The following is a 20,134-nucleotide window of genomic DNA, read 5'->3' as shown; positions in this document are numbered from 1 at the left end:
AGAATAATTTGACTTTATATTCAGCAGAATAAAGACTCCTGATAAAAATCAGAATGACACCGTAAACAAAGGTAAGCAGAAATTGCAGGAAGGTACTAAATGCCATTTCTTAGTAAAGTAAATCACTTACCACCTGCCATGTGTCTTTTTCCTAGTTAGCTAATTACTCCAACACTGACTTCTAAATTTGTTAGAAAAGTTAAACTGAAATTTAATGTTCTACTTACCAGCTGTTTTTCTTGTTTCTCTAAAGCTGCCCGATCTCTGATTATAGCCCTCTGTGTACCTCGTAACTCTCGATTCTGTTCCTTTATTACATCTAAGAGAATCACAAAAGAAACCTAAATGTATGAATTGTAAGATCTTCTTTAATACCACTTAAAATACTGGACTTAGAAACCTCAATTAAAAAAAAAAAAAAACATTTACAAGATGTTAAATTTTTTTGTTTCAATATACTAAAAATTATTCAATGTTAGAATGAATTATAAATATTGATTATATAAAAAACCACTGAAGTACAAATACACTATAGTCTGAGGTTTAGTCAAAAGAATATATAAATCACACTAAAATACTCCCTTAGAGAACTGATTATTATACATTGCTTTTATGACATATATATGTCACATGTATGCGAGCGAGCGAGCAAGCAAACACACACACACACAGAACCTTTTTCATCTCTTCCCTACTTCAATATTACACGAAGTTCCAAAAAGGAAGACAGGCAATGTATTTATTAAACCTTTTTTTCTACACTAAGTCGTTGTCATCATAACAGAGTAAAGAGAAGCAGCCAGCCTTCCAACGAAGCAGAAAGGGATTTGAATCACACCTCTGCTACTGGATCATTATATGATGGTTTCTTGTAAAGTTAGTTAACACTCTAAGCCTCAGTTTCTTATAAAATAAAAATTATCATGAAGGTGCAAATAACACTCACAATGACCTGATATATTGTAAGTGTCCATTCATTGTTAATGTCTTTCTCATTTATCTCAATTCATGAGGATCCATCAGTCTTACCTTTTGAAGAATTAAAGTATTAGTCTACCTGATTGACTATAATTTAGATTAATTGTTACTAAATAGCGACTACTTCAAAAGATCACAGATATGGATGGTAATGTTTGCCAAACTGTCCCCTCACTGCGAGGAAACCTGCTAAGTACTTTACATATAGTATGTGATCCCTTCATGGATCACAGCCTTGTCATGGCGAAGGGGCTTGTGTGACTCAATAAAGCTACGAACCATGCCATGCTGGGCTACCCAAGAGGGACAAGTCATAGTGAAGAGTTCTGATGAAATGCAGTCAGCTATTTAAAATCCTAAAAGGTGATGCTGTTAAAGTGCTACAATCAGCATGTCAGCAAAATTAGAAAGCTCAGCAGTGGCCACAACTGGAAAAGATGTCTTCATCCCAAAGCCAAAGAATGTTCAAACTACCCCACCATCGCACTCATTTTACATCCTAGCAAGGTTGTGCTCAAAATCCTTCAAGCTAGGCTTCGACAGTAACGTGAACCAAGAATTTCAGATATAAAAGCTAGACTTAGGAAAGGCAGAGGAACCAGAGATCAAATGCTCAACATTCTATTGGATCACGGAGAAAACAAAGGGATTCCAGAAAAACATCTACTTCTCTTCAATGACTACACTAAAGCCTTTGACCGTGTGGATCACAGCAAACTGTGGAAATTCTTAAAGTGATGGAGTACCACACCATCTTACCTGTCTCCTGAGAAACCTGTGTGAAGGTCAAGAAGCAACATTTAGAAACTCACATGGAACAACTGACTGGTTCAAAACTGACAAAAGTATGAAAGGCTATATATCATCACCCTGCTTATTTAACTTCTATGCAGAATATCATCATGAGAAATGCTGGGATGGATGAATCACAAGCTAGAATAAAGACTGCAAGAGGAAATTATGAGGACGATACCGAATGGCAGAAAGCGAAAAGGAACTAAAGAGCCTCTTGATGAGGGTGAAAGAAGAGAGTGAAAAAGCTGGCTTGAAACTCAACATTCAAAAAACTAAGGTCATGACATCTGGTCTCATCACTTCATGGCAAATAGAAGGGGAAAAAGTGGAAGCAGTGACTGCAACCATGAAATTAAAAGACACTTGCTCCTTGAAAGGAAAGCTATGACAAACCTAGTCAATGCATTAAAAAGCAGAGACATCACTTTGCTGACAAAAGTCTGTATAGTCAAAGCTATGGTTTTCCCAGTAGTCATTTATGGATGAGAGAATTGGACTGTAATGAAGGCTGAGCACTGAAGAATTGATGCTTTTGAACTGTGGTGCTGGAGAAGATTCTTCAGATTCCCATGCACTGCAAGAAGATCAAACCAGTCAAACCTAGAGGAAATCAACTCTGAATACTCATTGGAAGGACTGCTGCTGAAGCTGAAGCTCCAATATTTGGCCACCTGAAATAAAGAGCCAACTTACTGGAAAAGACCAGTAATGCTGGAAAAGATGGAAGGCAAAAGGAGAAGAGGGTGGCAGAGGGTGAGATGGTTAGATAGCATCACAGATTCAATGGACATGAATTTGAGCAAAGTCTGGGAGATAGTGGAGTACAGAGGATCCTGGGGTGCTCCAGTCCATGGGGTCACAAAAAAGTCAGACATGACTTAGCAACTGAAAAACAACAATTCAGTATAATGTTCACAATAATGCCATGGAGTTGGTTTTTCTATTATTTTACATGTATCAGAAAATATGTGTTAGTAAGTTTAAATAACGTGCTCAAGGTCACAAGGTAGTGAGTAGTAATGCCAGATTTGGATCCAAGTCTTGTCTCCTAAATCAGTGGTCTTAATCATTTTACTAGAGTACCTTTTCAGTGAAGAGGCAGAATTTAAAACTACCACCACTACAACAGATAGAAGAGTCTCCTCATCAGATGGCACTGGGAAAACTAGTCAGCTACGTGAGAAAAAAGAAAGAAAGAAATTGGACTCCTGCCTCACACCATATATAAAAATTAACTCAAAAGAGAAGAATGACTCAAATATAAGAGCTAAAATCATAAAAGTCTTAGAAGAATACATAGGAGTAAATCTACATGATTTGGGATTTGTCAATAGATTATTAGATATGACACTAAAAGTACAAGCAACAAGAGAAAACTATAGATAAAGCAGACTTCATGAAAACTAAAAACTGTGACTAAAGGGCATTATTAAGTGAAAAGACAATGTAGAAAATGGAAGAATATATACACCAATTACATATGAGTCTAGAAACCAGAATATATATATATGTGTATATATATATATAAACCTCTTACAATTCAAAAACAAAGGACAACTCAACAAATGAGTGAACACCTTGCACAGACATTTTGCCAAAGAAAATACATAAATGGCCAACAAATATGTGGAAAAGATACAAAGTATCACTACTCATTAGGGAAATCAGAAACCATTTCCCATTTGCCAAAATGGCTATAACCAAAAAATAGGCGGGGGTCGGGGGGGATAAGTGTTGAGGTGGAGAATGGTAGCTCTGTACATTGCCAGTTCAGTTCAGTTCAGTCACTCAGTCGTGTCTGACTCTTTGCAGGCTTCCCTGTCCATCACCAACTTCCCAAGCTTACTCAAACCCACGTCCATAGAGTCGGTGATGCCATCCAGCCATCTCATCCTCTGTTGTCCCCTTCTCCTCCTGCCTTCAATATTTCCCAGCATCAGGGTCTTTTCAAATGAGTCAGCTCTTCACATCAGGTGGCCAAAGTACTGGAGTTTCAGCTTCAGCATCAGTCCTTCCAATGAATATTCAGGACTGATTTCCTTTAGGATGGACTGGTTGGATCTCCTTGCAGTTCAAGGGACTCTTAAGAGTCTTCTTCAACACCACAGTTCAAAAGCATCAATTCTTCTGTGCTCAGCTTACTTTATAGTCCAACTCTCACATCCATACATGACTACCAGAAAAACCATAGCTTTGCCTAGACGGACCTCTGTTGGCAAAGTAATGTCTCTGCTTTTTAATATGCTGTCTAGGTTGGTCATAACTTTTCTTCCAAGGAGCAAGCATCCTTTAATTTCATGGCTGCAGCCACCATCTACATTGATTTTGGAGCCCCCCAAAATAAAGTCTCTCACTGTTTCCATTGTTTCCCCATCTATTTGCCATGAAGTGATGGGACCGGATGCCATGACCTTAATTTTCTCAGTGTTGAGTTTTAAGCCAACTTTTTCACTCTCCTCTTTCACTTTCATCAAGAGGTTCTTTAGTTCTTCTTGTGGGTGGGAATGTAAATTATTTCGGCCACTGTGGATAAAAGTTCAGTACTTTCTCAAAAGTTGAACATAAAATTACCAACTCACCTCACATTTCTCTCCTATTTACCCAAAAGAACTGAAAAAAAATACCCAAACCATTACTCTATACAAATGCAGCATATTTAAAATAGTTAAAAGGTGCAAACAACTCAAATGTCCATGAACTGGAGAGAGAGGGGACTGGTGAGTCACTGCTTAATAGATACAGGGCTCTATTTTATGGTGATGACAATGTTTTAGAACTAGAGATGGTTGTTATACACCACTGTGAATGTACTAAATGCTACTGACCTGTTCACTTTAAAATGATTAATGTTAAGTGAATTTCAACTTAATTAAAATAGCAGCAAAGCCAGTAACCATTATCTTTTGTAGTGATGGAGCATCACAACTTATACTCTACACATTTCTTAATATAATGAAACTTTACTCAGAATAAAAATAACTAATTATACTGAGTAATAGGTATATTAAGTGCTTCACAACAACCCCGAAAGGTAGGTACTATTATTTCACTTGTTTCAGAGGTGGGAATTGGTACTTGGTGAGGTAATCTGCCCAGGGAGAAAAAGTGCTAGGCTTCACCCCACAGGCATTCTGATTCCAAAGCCTCTGACTGTGAAGCTTGTAGGAAAACAAAAAATAAAGTTATCAGTGACATAATCCCTACAAACAGAGACAGATATCAACAACTAATACTGTTAAACAGAATGAAAAACATTTCAAGTCATTATATAAAATCAACTACAATGACTGAATAAAAGTTAAAAATAAGAGGTCAGAGCTCCTATATCCTACTTACAAAACATCTACTTCTCTTCCTTTACTTACTCTGTTTCTCAGTTCAGTTATATTGGTCGACAGCTCACACTCAGGATTTACTAAAGACACATTCTATATGTTCCTTACACAAAGGAATAGGAAACCATACAATATCTATATAGGAGATGAGAAGAGAAGGAGCTCTCTCCCCCCACTAACTTCTGGATGGGAATCATGTTTCACTTAAAAAAGAGGAAGGAGATAGTCTGTAGGCAAATATATCTGGGATGTGTTCAAGTTGAAAAAAATTTAAACCAATTTCTTTGCGTCAAGGCTTCTAAGAACATTTAATATACAAAAGTACATTGTCAACCTTTAAGGGAAGAATATGTGGTCGATTATTCTCCAAAGTCATTAAACCAGGAATCCTTTTAAAGAAAACTCTATTAGCATTTCTTGGGTAGAAATGTTTCATGGAGCAGTGGCTGGGATCCTATCCTTAAAAAACGTGACTTATTAGTTTTCTAGGGCTATTGTAACAAACACCATAGACTGGGTGGCAGAAACAACAGAATTTGATTTTCTCCTAGTTCCGAAGGCTAGAGGTTCAAGATTACGGTGCCGGCAGGGTTGGTTTTTCCTGAGCCCTCTCCCTCGACATGCAGATAGCCACCTTCTTCTTGTGTCCTCACATGGCCTTTTCTTTGGTATCTTTTCTTCTTCTTATAAGGACACTGGTCCTACTTGATTAGGGCTCCACCTCACGACCTCATTTAACCTGTTATCTCCGTGAAGACCCTATTGCCAAATACAGTCACATTAGAGGTTGGGGCTTCTGCATGTGAATTTTAGGTGGACATACTTTAATTAGGTCTACACACATGATGTTTTTCCTCTGAAATCTACAGACTGACACTAAACAAAAGAGCAAAGAAAGCTCTCATTTCCCCATCTTTCAAAACAATCATCAACCTTTTCATCCTCACTACTTAAACCCTCCCAATTTCCATTTTTTGGACATAGTGCCCCTATCTTGAATGTTATCAATATATATTTTTTCATTACTAAGGTCATATAATGAAAAATTTATATTTGGTCTTTGTCTTGAGTTCCTGGCACAGAGCTCCCCAAACCCTTGGAATTTCCTGAGTGATAGGAATGTCTTTTGATCTAAGGAAGTGTACCTCTGGAGAGTTCAGGATGGGGCTGCTTACCAGAAAGTCCAAATTCTTGATTAGAAGGTGAGGCCTTTCAGCCCCATCTCTCAGGGGAGGGGAGCAGAGCCAGAGACTGGGTTATAAAAACTCTTAAAGAGATTGGAAGAGTTTCCAGGTTGGTGAACATACTGATATTCTGGGACAGCAACATATCCAGGGAAGGCATAGATACTCTGAGCACCACCCTCACCCCATCCCCCTGCCCAATACCTTGCTTCTCTTTGGCTGTTCCTGAGTTGTGTTCTTATAAATAAACTGGCAATACTAAGTACATTCCTGAGTTCTGAGAGTTGTTCTAGTATGTTTGCAAATCTGAAGAGGGAGTTGCAGTGACATTAGTGTTTATAGCTGGTCAGTCAGAAGTACTGGTGACAATCTAGGACTTGTGACTTGCCTCTTAAATGAGGACAGTTTTGTAGAGATAGCCCTTAATCTGCGGGGTCTGTACTAACTCCGAACAGTTGTTGTTAGGATGGAACTGAAGTGCTGGAGACACTTGGGGTCAGAGAATCAGAGTAAAGACTAGATACAGCCATCTGTGTTGAAATACAAGTATTATGATATGTACTTTAATGACATGATACATTAATAAAACATAATGTAATCGAAATTGTTTGACTTCACTTTTCTTAATTTTATGTAACTATGTGTACCATAACTGTCACTGTATATTAGAGAAGGAAAAATAAAGAAAATTAACTACCGCATATTTCACAGCCTATTGTTAATGACCTATTAATATTTAAAGAGTTCTAAGCTATAATCCCAGAGCATCTAATGTTATACACTAGATTATATAAAACAAAACTGTAACACTTTAAAATATATTAAGGTAAGAGGGAAAGGACAGTAAAATATTTTTTTTCATATGAGATAATGGGTGTATCCTATAAAACAAATTTTCTTTAAAAACAATTCCTGTACTAAACTCCTAGTTAGTAATTTGGTCTTCAAATAATTCAGAAGGAATAACATGAGAAAGGTTCTGAGACACTCTTAATGTTCTGAAGTCAAAGTTTATTTCCCATTAAATTTATGTCTTAGTAGGTCTGATTTCTTCTTAAGATTACAAGATAAGAGCAAGAAGTGTATTTTATTTATTTACCTATTTGTATTCCCATTTTACTTCATGTCAACAACTCTACCAATATATTAGTTAACTGTAATCTAAGGGAGTAGAAACATATATATATATACCAAAATGTGAAAGGATTTATCTTATAGACATAATTTAACAGGTTCTTTAAAGATATGTAAAAAAATGTATTGGTTATGAAGAAAGATGGCTAATAATTTACCAATAAAATCTAGTTATCAAGAAAGATGGTTGATAATTTAACAATGGCAAAATCTGAGCTATGACAGATTTTATGACATTTTCTACAAAGGAAAAATGAAGTACTGAACTTCCAAACTGTGAAAATATAGGGATGTGCCTGTGGTGTGCTCTCTGTTACCTCTTGGCCATGTCAGAAGGATCCCGGGGCTGCCCCATCTTCTCCTCACCCACATCCAGCACAACATAGAAAAGGCCACTCAGCCAGCTCCACCCTGGGCATGAAAGCCTTTCAAGCTCTTCTTATTGAACAAAGTAACACATATGTATAAGAGTGATAAGATCACGGACTTAAATTTTGGACTTCAAAAGATATAAACAGACCTAAGGTCATTCTTTGGTTCCTAGTCAATAAGGTCTATCTGCTTACCAAAGAAAAGAAAAACAGAGAGCCCAAAAATAAAAAGTGAAATATAAAAGGGTCTCCCATGTGATCTAGCTCACTAGAATTTTCTACTGGGTTTGAGGCCAAGCCCCAGCTTGAATCATTACTGTTATTTCTATACTCTGTTCATGTCCATACTGTTTGCACATCTGAGGATTAAAGCAAAAAGTAATTACAAGCTGCAGATATGAAAAGTGAAAGTTGCTCAGTCGTGTCCCACTCTGTGACCCCATGGACTATACAGTCCATGGAATTCTCCAGGCCAGAATACTGGAGTGGGCTGTCTTCCCCTTCTCCAGGGGATCTTTCCAACCTAGGGATGGAACCCAGGTCTCCCGCATTGCAGGCGGATTCTTTACTTGCTGACCCACAAGGGACGCCCAAGAATACTAGAGGGGGTAGCCTATCCCTTCTCCAGGGGATCTTCCCCATCCAGGAATTGAGCCAGGGTCTCCTGCATTGCAGGTGGATTTTTTTTTTACCAATTGAAGTATCAGGGAAGCCCACTTTTTTCTTTTCTTTCATCCTTTCAAGTACCTATCTTTTGAGAGAAGGGAGGGAGATCAAGCTTACTGTTCCTCAGGAGCACTAAGGCACAACTCACAGACTACACCACTCAGCTGTGTTTAGCTGGCCTCCTAGACTGCACTGGCTCTACCATGAACTGGGTTTGCCACTTGACTCTAAGGTCATGACGGACTTTTTAATTTAATATATACCATATTCTCTGCTTTTAAATGTATTTCTTCAGAGAAAAATCATTTTGATTTATGCAACTGTATTGCCTATCCTGAATCTAACGATCACATGGATTGAAAAAAGAGCACAAAGTGGTCCCACATCCTGCTCTACCGTCTCCATGAACTGGCCTTTGGGGATTGAGATCCAAGAGGAGAGCGAGCGTCCTCTTTGTATTTTATGTGCAAGCTCTGCAAGGTAGTATCAGAGGAAACAGTGGCCACTGTGGCACTGGTAGCGTGGGTGAAGGAGTATCAGATAAACTCTGATCATGGCTATGAACACAAGAGCTGCGAGTGTTGAGTTCCGCTGAAGCCGTCACGTGGAGCTCCACAGTGAACAATAGAGGGGATGGGGTACTGGCCATGTGGGGATATACCATCTCCTTAGGTTGATGAGAAAAAAGAAGAAAAAAAAAAAACAAAACTGCAAAAACACTACAAACTCAAAGGTTAAGGGGTAAGAAGTAAATATTAATATTAGAGGTCAGTAACTAGATAATACTGGCTTTGAAAATCAAATTTACAGAGACAGAAGGACAATGATAGTGAGAGAGTGGGTGAGAAGAAGTCAGAATTTGATATGCAAAGCAAACCTGTTTCTCAGGCTTTGGACATGGTATATCAGAAATCTGAGAGAAAATGTATCCAGTTTTAATACATGATAAAGAAAAAATAAAAACAAAAAATAAATAAACAACTATGGGAGACAGAAAGGATAGTAGAGAATCATGCCAACAGCTTTACTCTGTACGTGGTCCAGACAGCCAGGGATTTGCTTAAAAACCAGGATGAAGTTGAAAAACTCAGCAGGACTCACCTGAAAGGACAAGGGGGAACACTAAGAAGAGAGTAGGAGTCTAGCCCTATGGTAGCATAAAAGGAAGCAACAAGGAATGCTTTTCCCCGACCAGGAAAGTCTCAAAAGTAACTCAAGCCCTGAGGAACTCATTAAAATGAATTTGTTCATGATTATTAAAATATCAGTGTTTTCAGGAATTTAAGGAAGGTTTTAAGATGTTACCTGTCAACAGATCTTTGGGTCTCATGTGGGTCTCGAAGACACAGCCTTTAGTATCCTCATCAATAACAACTTCAGAAAACTGCCACGGGCATTTTCCAGCTTAGATAAGTAAAGGAATGCGTGAAAGATCCTTTGAAAGAACAGTCTCACAGATAGATGGATGGACTTGAAGGTAGAAGACGGTAGCATGAAAAGAAATACCAGCCTTTGGAATCACGTTTGGAATGGAGAAATATAAAGGAAAGACATTTCATACAGAAATAACTGCTCCTGGGCTTCTGAAAGGGCCTCCTACTTTACTGTTCCCTATGCCTAGAAGGCTCAAGTACCCGATCATCACATAACTATTTCTTTCTCAACACTGTGTTTTTCTCTCAAATGCCACGTAAGTAGGGAAGTCTTTTCATCACCCAGGTAATCACTTCCCCCACAAACAGCAGCAACGAAAACAGCAGTAATGAACTGGGGGGAGTTGGGTGGACAACTAAGGAAATTTGGAATTTCACTCCATATTAAATAATGCTATTGGGAGTTCCCAGGTGGCGCTAGTGGTAAAGAACATGCCTGCCAATGCAGGAGATGTAAGAGACAGTTTCAATCCCTGGGTCGGGAAGACCCCTGGAGGAGGACATGGCAACCCACTCCAGTATTCTTGCCTGAAGGATCCCATGGACAGAGGAGACAGGTGGGCTACAGTCCATGGGGTCGCAAAGAGTCAGACACGACTGAGAGACTTACACTTTCACTTCTGTACACTATTAAATTTTTTGAGAGCCATAATGCCATTGTGGTTATACAGGTGAATATCCTATTCTGGGAAATATTTGCTGGATTGTACAGTTTCATGATGTCTATAACTTATCCTAAATAATTCATCAAAAACCCAGATACGTGTACATATACACTTAAAAAGACATACATACATAGAGGAGGGAGAGAAAACAAACGTGGCATAATGTTAATAATTGGTACACTGAGGCAATGAGAAAATGGATAGTCACTGAATACTGTCATTTCAGCTTTTCTTTAGATCTGAAATTGTTCAAAAAAAAATAAACAGTCTCCATTCCTATAAATAAAATGTTGCAATATTTTTGCTCAGAAAAGGACTGTGTTCGTGATTCAATTATTTTTCTTTGGTGTGCCAAGAATTTAGGAACCAACCAGAAAGCAAAATTTGAGTTTTAAAATATTCAGGATAATAATCATTCTGGGAACACATACCATGCAAAGAAAGGTCTGGGTACTGTAGGTAGCACCATGAGAATGTTGTAGTTTATCTGGAAGAAGGCAGGGATATTTCTGAAGGGGATCTAATTTACGTAGATGATAAATTTTATCCCCTCTTGTGCTATCAAAAATGTGGCATCACAACTCACTCTTGACAGATTTATCCAACTTAGTCAAAACTTCACAAGCTCTGAACTCTGGAAAACCAGCATACGTAAATAGCACCCAGTAAGTTAAAACCCAAGAAACTTTGTTCCTCTACTGTCAATAACATTCCTCAAATTATCTCTAAAGGTTCAAGGTGGGTGGTGATAAGATGGCTGTAGACTATAGGATGCTCTGGATACTGGGAACACCACTCTTGGTTAGTAAATGCCACTATTTTGGCATTTAGTCTCTAAATTCTAAACTGCTATAGAGTCATTCTCATTTATGCTGAAGACTCTATGCAACCAACCAAACGTGGAATGTGGAAAAACTTAAGAAAAGCATAATCCAACTTTGGAAGTGCATGAAGATCTACTTTCATTCAGGAAAATACAAATCAAGAAGATGTTAAAAAAAAAAAGTGGGACGGGGCACAAGGAGTGAGGTATTTAACACAGTTTGCAAGAGAGTTCCAGAAAAACATATATTTCTGCTTTATTGACTATGCCAAAACCTTTGACTGTGTGGATCACAATAAACTGTGGAAAATTCTGAAAGAGATGGAAATACCAGACCACCTGACCTGCCTCTTGAGAAACCTGTATGCAGGTCAGGAAGCAAGTTAGAACTGGACATGGAAGAACAGACTGCTTCCAGATCAGGAAAGGAGTACATCAAGGCTGTATATTTTCACCCCGCTTATTTAACTTATATGCAGAGTAAATCATGAGAAACGCTGAGCTGGAGGAAGCACAGGCTGGAATCAAGACTGCCAGGAGAAATATCAATAACCTCAGATATGCAGATGACACCACCCTTATGGTAGAAATTGAAGAAGAACTAAAGAGCCTCTTGATGAAAGTGAAAGAGGAGAGTGAAAACATTGGCTTAAAGCTCAACATTCAGAAAACAGATCATGGCATCTGGTCCCATCACTTCATGGTAAATAGATGGGGAAACAGTGGCTGACTTTATTTTTTGGGCTCCAAAATCACTGCAGATGGTGACTGCAGCCATGAAATTAAAAGATGCTTACTCCTTGGAAGGCAAGTTATGACCAAACTAGATAGCATATTAAATAAGCAGAGACATCATTTTGTCAACAAAGGTCCATCTAGTCAAGGCTATGGTTTTTCCAGGGCTCATGTATGGATGTGAGAGTTGGGCTATAAAGAAAGCTGAGCACCGAAGAATTGATGCTTTTGAACTGTGGTGTTGGAGAAGACTCTTGAGAGTCCCTTGGACTGCAAGGAGATCCAACCAGTCCATCCTAAAGGAGATCAGTCCTGGGTGTTCATTGGAAGGACTGATGTTGAAGCTGAAACTCCAATACTTTGGCCACCTGATGTGAAGAGCTGACTCATTTGAAAAGACCCTGATGCTGGGAAAGATTGAGGGCAGGAGAAGGGGACGACAGAGGATGAGATGGTTGGATGGCATCATGACTCGATGGACGTGGGTATGGGTGGACTCCGGGAGTTGGTGATGGACAGGGAGGCCTGGTGTGCTGTGGCTCATGGGGTCGCAACGAGTCAGACACGACTGAGCGACTGAACTGAGGTGGCACTGAAGAAGAATTTCGAGAGAAAGAAAAAAACCTGAGACAGTTCAAATTAGCTGCAGGAAGAAAAAAAGAGAACTCTACACATAAAGGTATCATAACTAAAAATACGTCAGAGTGAGAAAGAGTACGGTATATACAGATGAATCTGAGAAGGGTTCTCAGACAGTAAAATGACATGGCTAGTAAGGAAGACAAGGAACAGATGAAGCATGGCACTCACTTGATCCTTTCGTGCTAGAGACTCAATAAATGGATTTATAGTGAGGAGGAGCATAGTAAGATTGGGATTTCATATATATCAATCACACAGGCAACTTTACAGATGAATGATTTAAAGGCTATGAAGCTACAAGAAGGAAACGCGAAAAGTGATGTAAAAAAGTTTAAGATAAATGGGACCTGAATGAGAAAAAGAAAGACCATATGTGACAAACATTTAAGAGACAAAAGGAGGACTTGGGTAATTAATTAAAGGTAGAGGGCAAGATCAAGGACTCCTACACATTGGAAGAGGAAAATCCAGGAAAAGAACTGACTTGAAGGAGATGGTGATGAATTCTTTTTGGGACCTCTTTTACTTTGGGGTACTCTGGGACATCAAAGTGGAGATACTTAGCAAACTATTAGATATACTGGTCTGAAACTCAGGAAAATATATCTAAAGATACACAATTGGGATCCGTCAGAACTTAGGTTATAACTAAAATAACAGTTTAGATAAGATCATGTAGGGAGAAAATGTACGGTTATAATAATGGTAATCCAGGATGGAACCAAGAAAAACATTAACATTTAAAGGGAAGGTTACAATAAGAAAGGAAGGAAGAAAGAAAAGAAAAACATAAAAGGAAAAAGAGTAGTCAGAGGAATTTGTGGAAAATGAAGACAGTGTTATGTCATGCAAACCAAAGGAGAATTTCAAGGAAGAAATTATTATCAAAATCAAATGCAAAACACAGCCCAAGAGATGATCACTAAAGATGGGATTCAGTGATCTAGAAGTCACTGATGATCTTAGCAAGATCTCATTTATTACCTGAGATGTAAATCAAACTGCTGTACAATGGTGGGGGGGGATGTTAGAGAAGTAAAGAAGTGGAGATAGGAGACATCATCACTCCTTTGAGAGATTTAGATGAAGAGTAAAATGAAATTGGAAAATACTTCCTAAGAAAATGTTGAGTTAAGGGAAAATACTTCTAAGAAAATTTTGGCTTATAGACAAAACGTATGCCTTACACCAGTTCAGTTCAGTTCAGTCACTCAGTCGTCTCTGACTCTTTGCGACCCCATGATATCTACCAAATGCTGAGAATTCCATGTACTTAGCAAGAACAGCAAAATTAAATTGTGCTACAGGCTTTTCAATAAGAAACAAATAATGATGATAATGCCCAAAGAGAGGAGATCATGCCTCTCTCACTTAGTAGCTGAATGATCCTGGGCAAGTTGTTCAGTCCTTTGCTTCCCAGTTTCCTCATCTATAAAATGGAGATGACAACAGCACTTATAGGTTTTGTAAGAATTACATAAGATACAGATACAATATGCTAACACAGTGCACTGGCTTCGACTAGCACCTCCAATTTGTCTTTGTTGAGGATAACAGACAAAAAGTATATAGTGCTTAAAGAGCTTCACTTTTTAACAGGCATATTTAGCTGTGCATTCACAAGTCCTCGCGGCATCTTAATTTACAGGTTCATAATTAAATTAAAAAAATAGGTCACCATTAGTCCACTTAGGGAAAAAAATACAAAAGGAAAACAAAACAAAAACATATATGCGTGTGTATATATATATACACACATATATATACACAAGTCGTTTCAGTTGTGTCCGACTCTTCATGACCCTATGGGCCATAGTCCGCCAGGCTCCTCTGTTGATGGAGTCTCTCCAGGCAAGAATACCGGAGTGGGTTGCCATGACCTCTTCCAGAGGAGCTTCCCGACCCAGGAGATGGAACCCACATCTCTTACGTCTTCTGCATTGCAGGCAGATTCTTTACTGCTGAGCTACTGGGGAAGTCCTATATAATATGTGTGTGTGTGTGTGTGTATATATGTATCTCTTATAAATCAGTAAAAGGAAAACCAAGTAGTCAATTGTAATTTCAAATTCAAAAGAATCTTTCCCTTCCTTAGCACTGAGCTACAATTCTCATTAATTTCTGTAACAAAGTATACACTGCAGAGACTTGTTCATCTTTGTGTCAAAAATGAATTAAACATAACTCTGAATAGTAATAAGTGCTGTAATGTTTTCTCCCCTTTTAATTTACATATGCAGTATTCTTTAATGATATAGTATGCAACTCCTCTAGCCAATCCAAAGAGACAAGACAGATTCAATTATTCTCCAGCTCTATAAGCAGTTACATATTTTTCTTATATATCAGAATTTCATTACTGCTGAAACAGGTAAAAAGATAGCATATAGTAAAAGATCTTATGATCAATAATCAACGAGCCTGAGGATCTGGCAGAAATGCCTAAGAATACGTTCACTTTCAAAATATATAGCCTCATTATTGCTAAGATGAATGCTGTCACCTTTTAAACAAAACATCTTTTTTTCCTGACAAAATAAAGAATAAAAGCATTGGCAAATCTCCAGATCAAAATAATAAAAGTACAGATCTACAATTAAGATGTCATTAAGGGATCTGAATTGACATGATAATTTAAGAAAACATCAAGTATGCAGTTTGGTGGTTATAGTAAAATGTACATAGTGGCCAAATTTATATTCAAAAATTTCACACTCAGATCTTTAAGTCAGTAATATAGTTCCTTCCAAAAGTCCTTAAGATCTTTTAGCAAAAACATCATTTCTTGGATGAATTAACCCAGCTGCAAATAAGTATACAGTTAAACATCCTCACTGCACACCCTCATTGTCTTTTTTTCTGCTCTATACTTCAAGTACAATAGTCACTGGACTGCCAAAAGCACCAGGAAGCACAGCAGTGAGAATATAGAACTGATTTTTATGTCTTTGTAATTTGACAGACATCAAGCAATTAGAGCTAGGACGTTTGGCTTTTAATGTCAATTTTAAAAATTTAATTTGTAATATCATAGTAAGAAGATGCAACCCTTTCCCTCTGTTTAGTAACTTCTCATCCTATGAGACTTAAACAACCAAAAAAAAAACCTTTTTTTTTTTCCCCTGGAGTACTATACAATAACTGAAAACCATACTGTTGGTACTGAACACTGAAAAAATAGTGTCATGTTAAAGATTAACATTCTCAGGTAAAATACACATAAAACTCATTTCACATAATTGTATTACTTCCTACCCAAACTTGATAGTTATTTCAAATATTGTAAGTGGTATTTCTCAGTTAATAGAAAGTCAATTTCACCCACTCAGAATAACCAAAAATTATTATTATGTGTCACACAGTGTTATGTTGTGTGACAAATTAGGGGTAAAAAGACATGTGCTGAAGTAAAAGGTAGTTCGGAGGGTAAAGATGCTATCTCTGTCATCCTCCACAAAATAATTGTGGAGGCACTGGAACAGTCAATACAAAGGAATGAAGGAGTTACCCCACGTCTGGACTGAGCACCCTGTTTGTACCAATCACTGTCTAGCTACCACTGCTCCTTTTGTGGCAGTTAGACCCTTACAAAGAAGTGATTCTTTGATTGAACCAGCAACAACCTAGACTCAACATGTAATGAGAAACACGATTTCTAAATAACTTGAATGAATTTGATTCCTGGTAAAGTCAATGAAAAATATCAAGGCTAATTAAACAGCTATATAAGCATATATGACAAGCATTGCTTATCAACACCAATTTGTATATTCCTGTATTCACTTTTTCCCCTTAAAATGACATTGAGTTAAATGTCTGAAGCAATGCAAGCATATTAAAACGTGAGCGTCTATGCAGATAATGCAAACCACATTTCTTACTTTAGACAGCAAGATATTTATATGGGACAGAAGTCAACTATGAAAACGAAATCCAGGTACCTCCCTTGTATTTCTTTTATTTTTCTACTGGTGTCAGTCAAGAAGCATTTATTTCACATCTCTGTTGATGGGGTGTTCCCAGGGCAAGACTGGTCCAGACCAAGTTCATTCGGTAACTGGAGCCTATTACAACTCTACCCCCACGTCAACACAGGTTTCCGGTTTGGATGCCCCCAAGTAGTACAGCTCCAAACTGAAGGAGCAGTAAACCACTCAGAGGAAACCAACAAGAAATTCATCAAATCACCAAGTCTAATGGCACTCAAGGGTCAACCGCATCCTGCCTCCTGGAAATGCTCAGGATACAGCTGAAGGAGAAACCTGGGGATGGGGCGGGGCTGTTAAGGACCGCGTTATCAGAGAGAGGAAGCCAGACTGCCCAGGTGAGACTGAGGCAGGGCGAGTCCGAAGAGACAGGGAAGCGGAAAAGTGACGCACGAAGGCGGTCACCTGTGGGGCCACTTGATCCAGCCCCGCCCCCAGGGACAGCAACAAGAGTCAAGGCCGGAAGTCCCCCAAATAAGCCTGGGAAACGCAGAGCTAGGCCTTTTCGGCCAGGCACGGAACTCACCATCCACGGTTTTCTTCTTGAAGAGGGACGCCATGGTCAGGGACCGCACCCGGGCAGCCCGGCTCGGCCCGATCCAGCCCGCGAGTGAGAAAGAACAAGGAGGGATATGACAGCCCCTCGAAGGGTTCGGGATGGCAGAGCGGATGGACACTTGAAGAGGGCGGGGTCTGCAGTCAGGACCCGCGGAGAGCGGGTATCCACGAAGCCTGCCGCAGCCGAGTTGCCCGGAGCTCAGGTGACCGCGAACTAAGACACTTTTTGGAGAAGTCACTTCTAGGCGGCGCCTGCGCGGTCTGCGCGCGCGCCTGCGCACTGCGGCGCCTGAAGCCGCGGCCGCTGCCCTCACTTCGGCGGCTGCCCGCTCTCCAGCTTGCCGGGGTCCTGGCGCCGCGAGGGATGCACGTTTGCGGTGCTAGCGGTACTTGGGGGATCGCGGGCGGGGTCAGGTGGCTTCTAGGTCCGGGTTCCGCGGACCTAGGGACAGAGATGACCCTTAGTGCTCTCCGTGCCCACAAGAAACTGGAAGTAGGGGGGTCCTCAGAATCCCTTAGGACAAGCCTGGGTCGTCCCGGAACCAGTTGATTTATGACCAGCCCCTTGCTGAATGTATCAAGCCTTTCATAAGTGCAGGGGCTGATGATAATGCTAAGGTCCGTGCCCTGGTGGTGTTTGTCTTGGGAGTTTTCCGCGGTGACTGGCTCAGCAGTCTCCCCGACGCCCACCCGTGCAGCCCCCTGCGGGACCCAAGGCACTCACTGCGGCCCTGGGCCCGGGGCTCCTATCACCGGTGTGGGTCTCCTGGGATCCGGTTTCTAGGCTTGAAAGTGGCCGGGAGAAGGGTGGGGAGCAACTTTCTTAATGCAACGTGTTTTATTTAGTGCTCTTGACTGGAAACAAAAAAGAAATCCACACACATTTGGTGTACACCGGTTTCAATGTCTCCAACTGTTTTTTAATATCTGTTTCTTGCAGTTGCTCAAGAAAAATTGCTGGCTACGCTGTGAACCTATTAGAATGCTGCTGCTGCTGCTAAGTCGCTTCAGTCCTGTCCGACTCTGTGCGACCCCATGGACGGCAGCCCACCAGGCTCCGCCGTCCCTGGGATATTAGAATGCTACATACCTGTATATCGGTGTTCACTGTGGAACAAAAGCTTTATATTATGTACAAGGAAAAGCATGATGAATTATTTAAAGAATCCTTCTGTGTATAAGCATAAATGTGGGAAATATTATGTTTGGATCAAGATCTTAAATTCATTGTTCATTTTTGTGTGTGTATGTGTCCCTCTCTCTCCCTCTTTCCCTTCTTCCCCCGCTTTCACTCTCTGTGTGTTTGTATTTGTACACATCTCTGTTTAATATATTACTTTGCTATTTATAATTTTAATTTTGCATTGAACTCTTTCTGCCAATCTATTAGTGCTTTAAGCAACACTGCCTTCCACAGGATGAAAACAATAGTACTTTTTCCCAAAGATGTGATTTCTGGTAGGAAGACACCTCAATAACAGTATCAGTCACCTCTGGTTTTATGAATTATGTCTCAAGGATTTTTAAGTATTTGAAGTAGTCAGATTTCCCCTCCTCATTTATCCCCCTGTAGAGACTTCAAAGCGCTTAGGGCTAACTGTTCTTCCTGCCGTTTCTACTAAAATTTAGCTAAGAATCTGCTCAGAAGAGCTTTCTTTTCTCAGGAAAAGTATAATCATCTTACTCCTTCTCCAGTTATTTGAGATACTGTGGGAAGCTGAAAAAGTGAAGAAATGGGGAAAAAAGGTAAGCAGGGCAGTCTGTGCACCCAAGGCCTGGCCTGTCCTGGAGTAAGCTCTGTGGCAGAGAGGCAGTTTACCCTGGCTGCCTGTTGTAATGAATGGCATGGAGTAGTGCTTGAATGCCTGAGAGGCAATAAGCTGTTAGTGTGTAGTGATCCTGTTCTTCCCTGCTGCCGTCACCCTTGTTTTATTACTCCTACACAATCCCCCCCACTGACCCAATTGTAACAGTTGGGAAAATGCCAAAATACTTAGCAGCAACCATATGGAAGACCTTCCAAAAGTGCACAGCAGGAGCTCAAGATGGGGCTTCTTCATTACAATAAAGACAAAATAGAGATGTGTAGTATTTAAACCCAGCACTGGAATAGCGTCATTCTCCCCTAGTTTGAAGCAGGCTGATAGCTGGATAAGCAAACTGGAATCTATTCTGATTAGTTGGTGGCCAAACTGTACCTGTTTATTTTTATAGATCACTCAGGGAAGGAAATGGCAACCCACTCCCGTATTCTTGCCTGGAGAATTCCACGGACAGAGGAGCCTGGCGGGCTACAGTCCATGGGTCATAAGAGTCAGACACAACTTAGCGACTAAACCACCACCACCACCTTGTCGAGGGTTTGTACACTTAAATATAACTTAGATTTAAGACATCAAGGAGTCATAGGGGCTTCTGTGATAGCTCAGTTGGTAAAGAATCCTCTTGCAATGCAGGAGACCCCAGTTTGATTCCCAGGTCGGGAAGATCCACTGGAGAAGGGATAGGCTACCCAATCCAGTATTTTTGGGCTTCCCTTTGGCTCAGCTGGTAAAGAACCACCTGCAATGCAGGAGACCTGGGTCTGATCCCTGGGTTGGGAAGATCCCCTGGAGAAAGGAAAGGCTACCCACTCCCAGTATTCTGGCCTGGAGAATTCCACGGACAGCATAGTCCATGGGGTCTCAAAGAGTGGGACACGACTGACAGACTTTCACTTTCAGGGAGTCATAAAGTAGAACACTATGGTATTTTTCATTTCTTTAAAACTAACATTATCACATACAAACTCACTGAATCAACAAGAAATATGTATAAGCATAGTGGACA

The 20,134-nt window shown here is 39.9% G+C and overlaps 1 protein-coding gene and 1 long non-coding RNA gene across 3 annotated transcripts in view; one reads left to right on the top strand and one right to left on the bottom strand.

Moving 5' to 3' along the window:
* CHMP2B (charged multivesicular body protein 2B) overlaps positions 1 to 17,406 on the bottom strand; it is a 30,815-nt gene extending 13,409 nt beyond the window's left edge. Inside the window, exons 1-2 of one of the 2 annotated variants that reach the window (XM_043448970.1) lie at positions 17,274 to 17,406; positions 228 to 319 (exon numbers count right to left, since the gene is read on the bottom strand). In XM_043448970.1, coding sequence (XP_043304905.1) covers positions 228 to 319; positions 17,274 to 17,307 — 126 coding nt within the window. In that variant the 5' untranslated portion in view covers positions 17,308 to 17,406. The remainder of the gene's footprint in view (positions 1 to 227; positions 320 to 17,273) is intronic. The other variant, XM_043448971.1, reaches the window with a different exon arrangement.
* Positions 17,407 to 17,580: 174 nt separating this feature from the next.
* On the top strand, positions 17,581 to 18,526 carry LOC122428837. Its single transcript, XR_006265828.1, has 2 exons — positions 17,581 to 17,691; positions 18,246 to 18,526. It is a non-coding gene; the product is annotated as an uncharacterized LOC122428837 (long non-coding RNA).
* Positions 18,527 to 20,134: the final 1,608 nt, after the last annotated feature.

The sequence above is a fragment of the Cervus canadensis genome, chromosome 27 (genome assembly GCF_019320065.1).
Source record: "Cervus canadensis isolate Bull #8, Minnesota chromosome 27, ASM1932006v1, whole genome shotgun sequence".
Classification (NCBI taxonomy): domain Eukaryota; kingdom Metazoa; phylum Chordata; class Mammalia; order Artiodactyla; family Cervidae; genus Cervus; species Cervus canadensis.
This window is presented reverse-complemented; position numbering and strand designations above follow the sequence as displayed.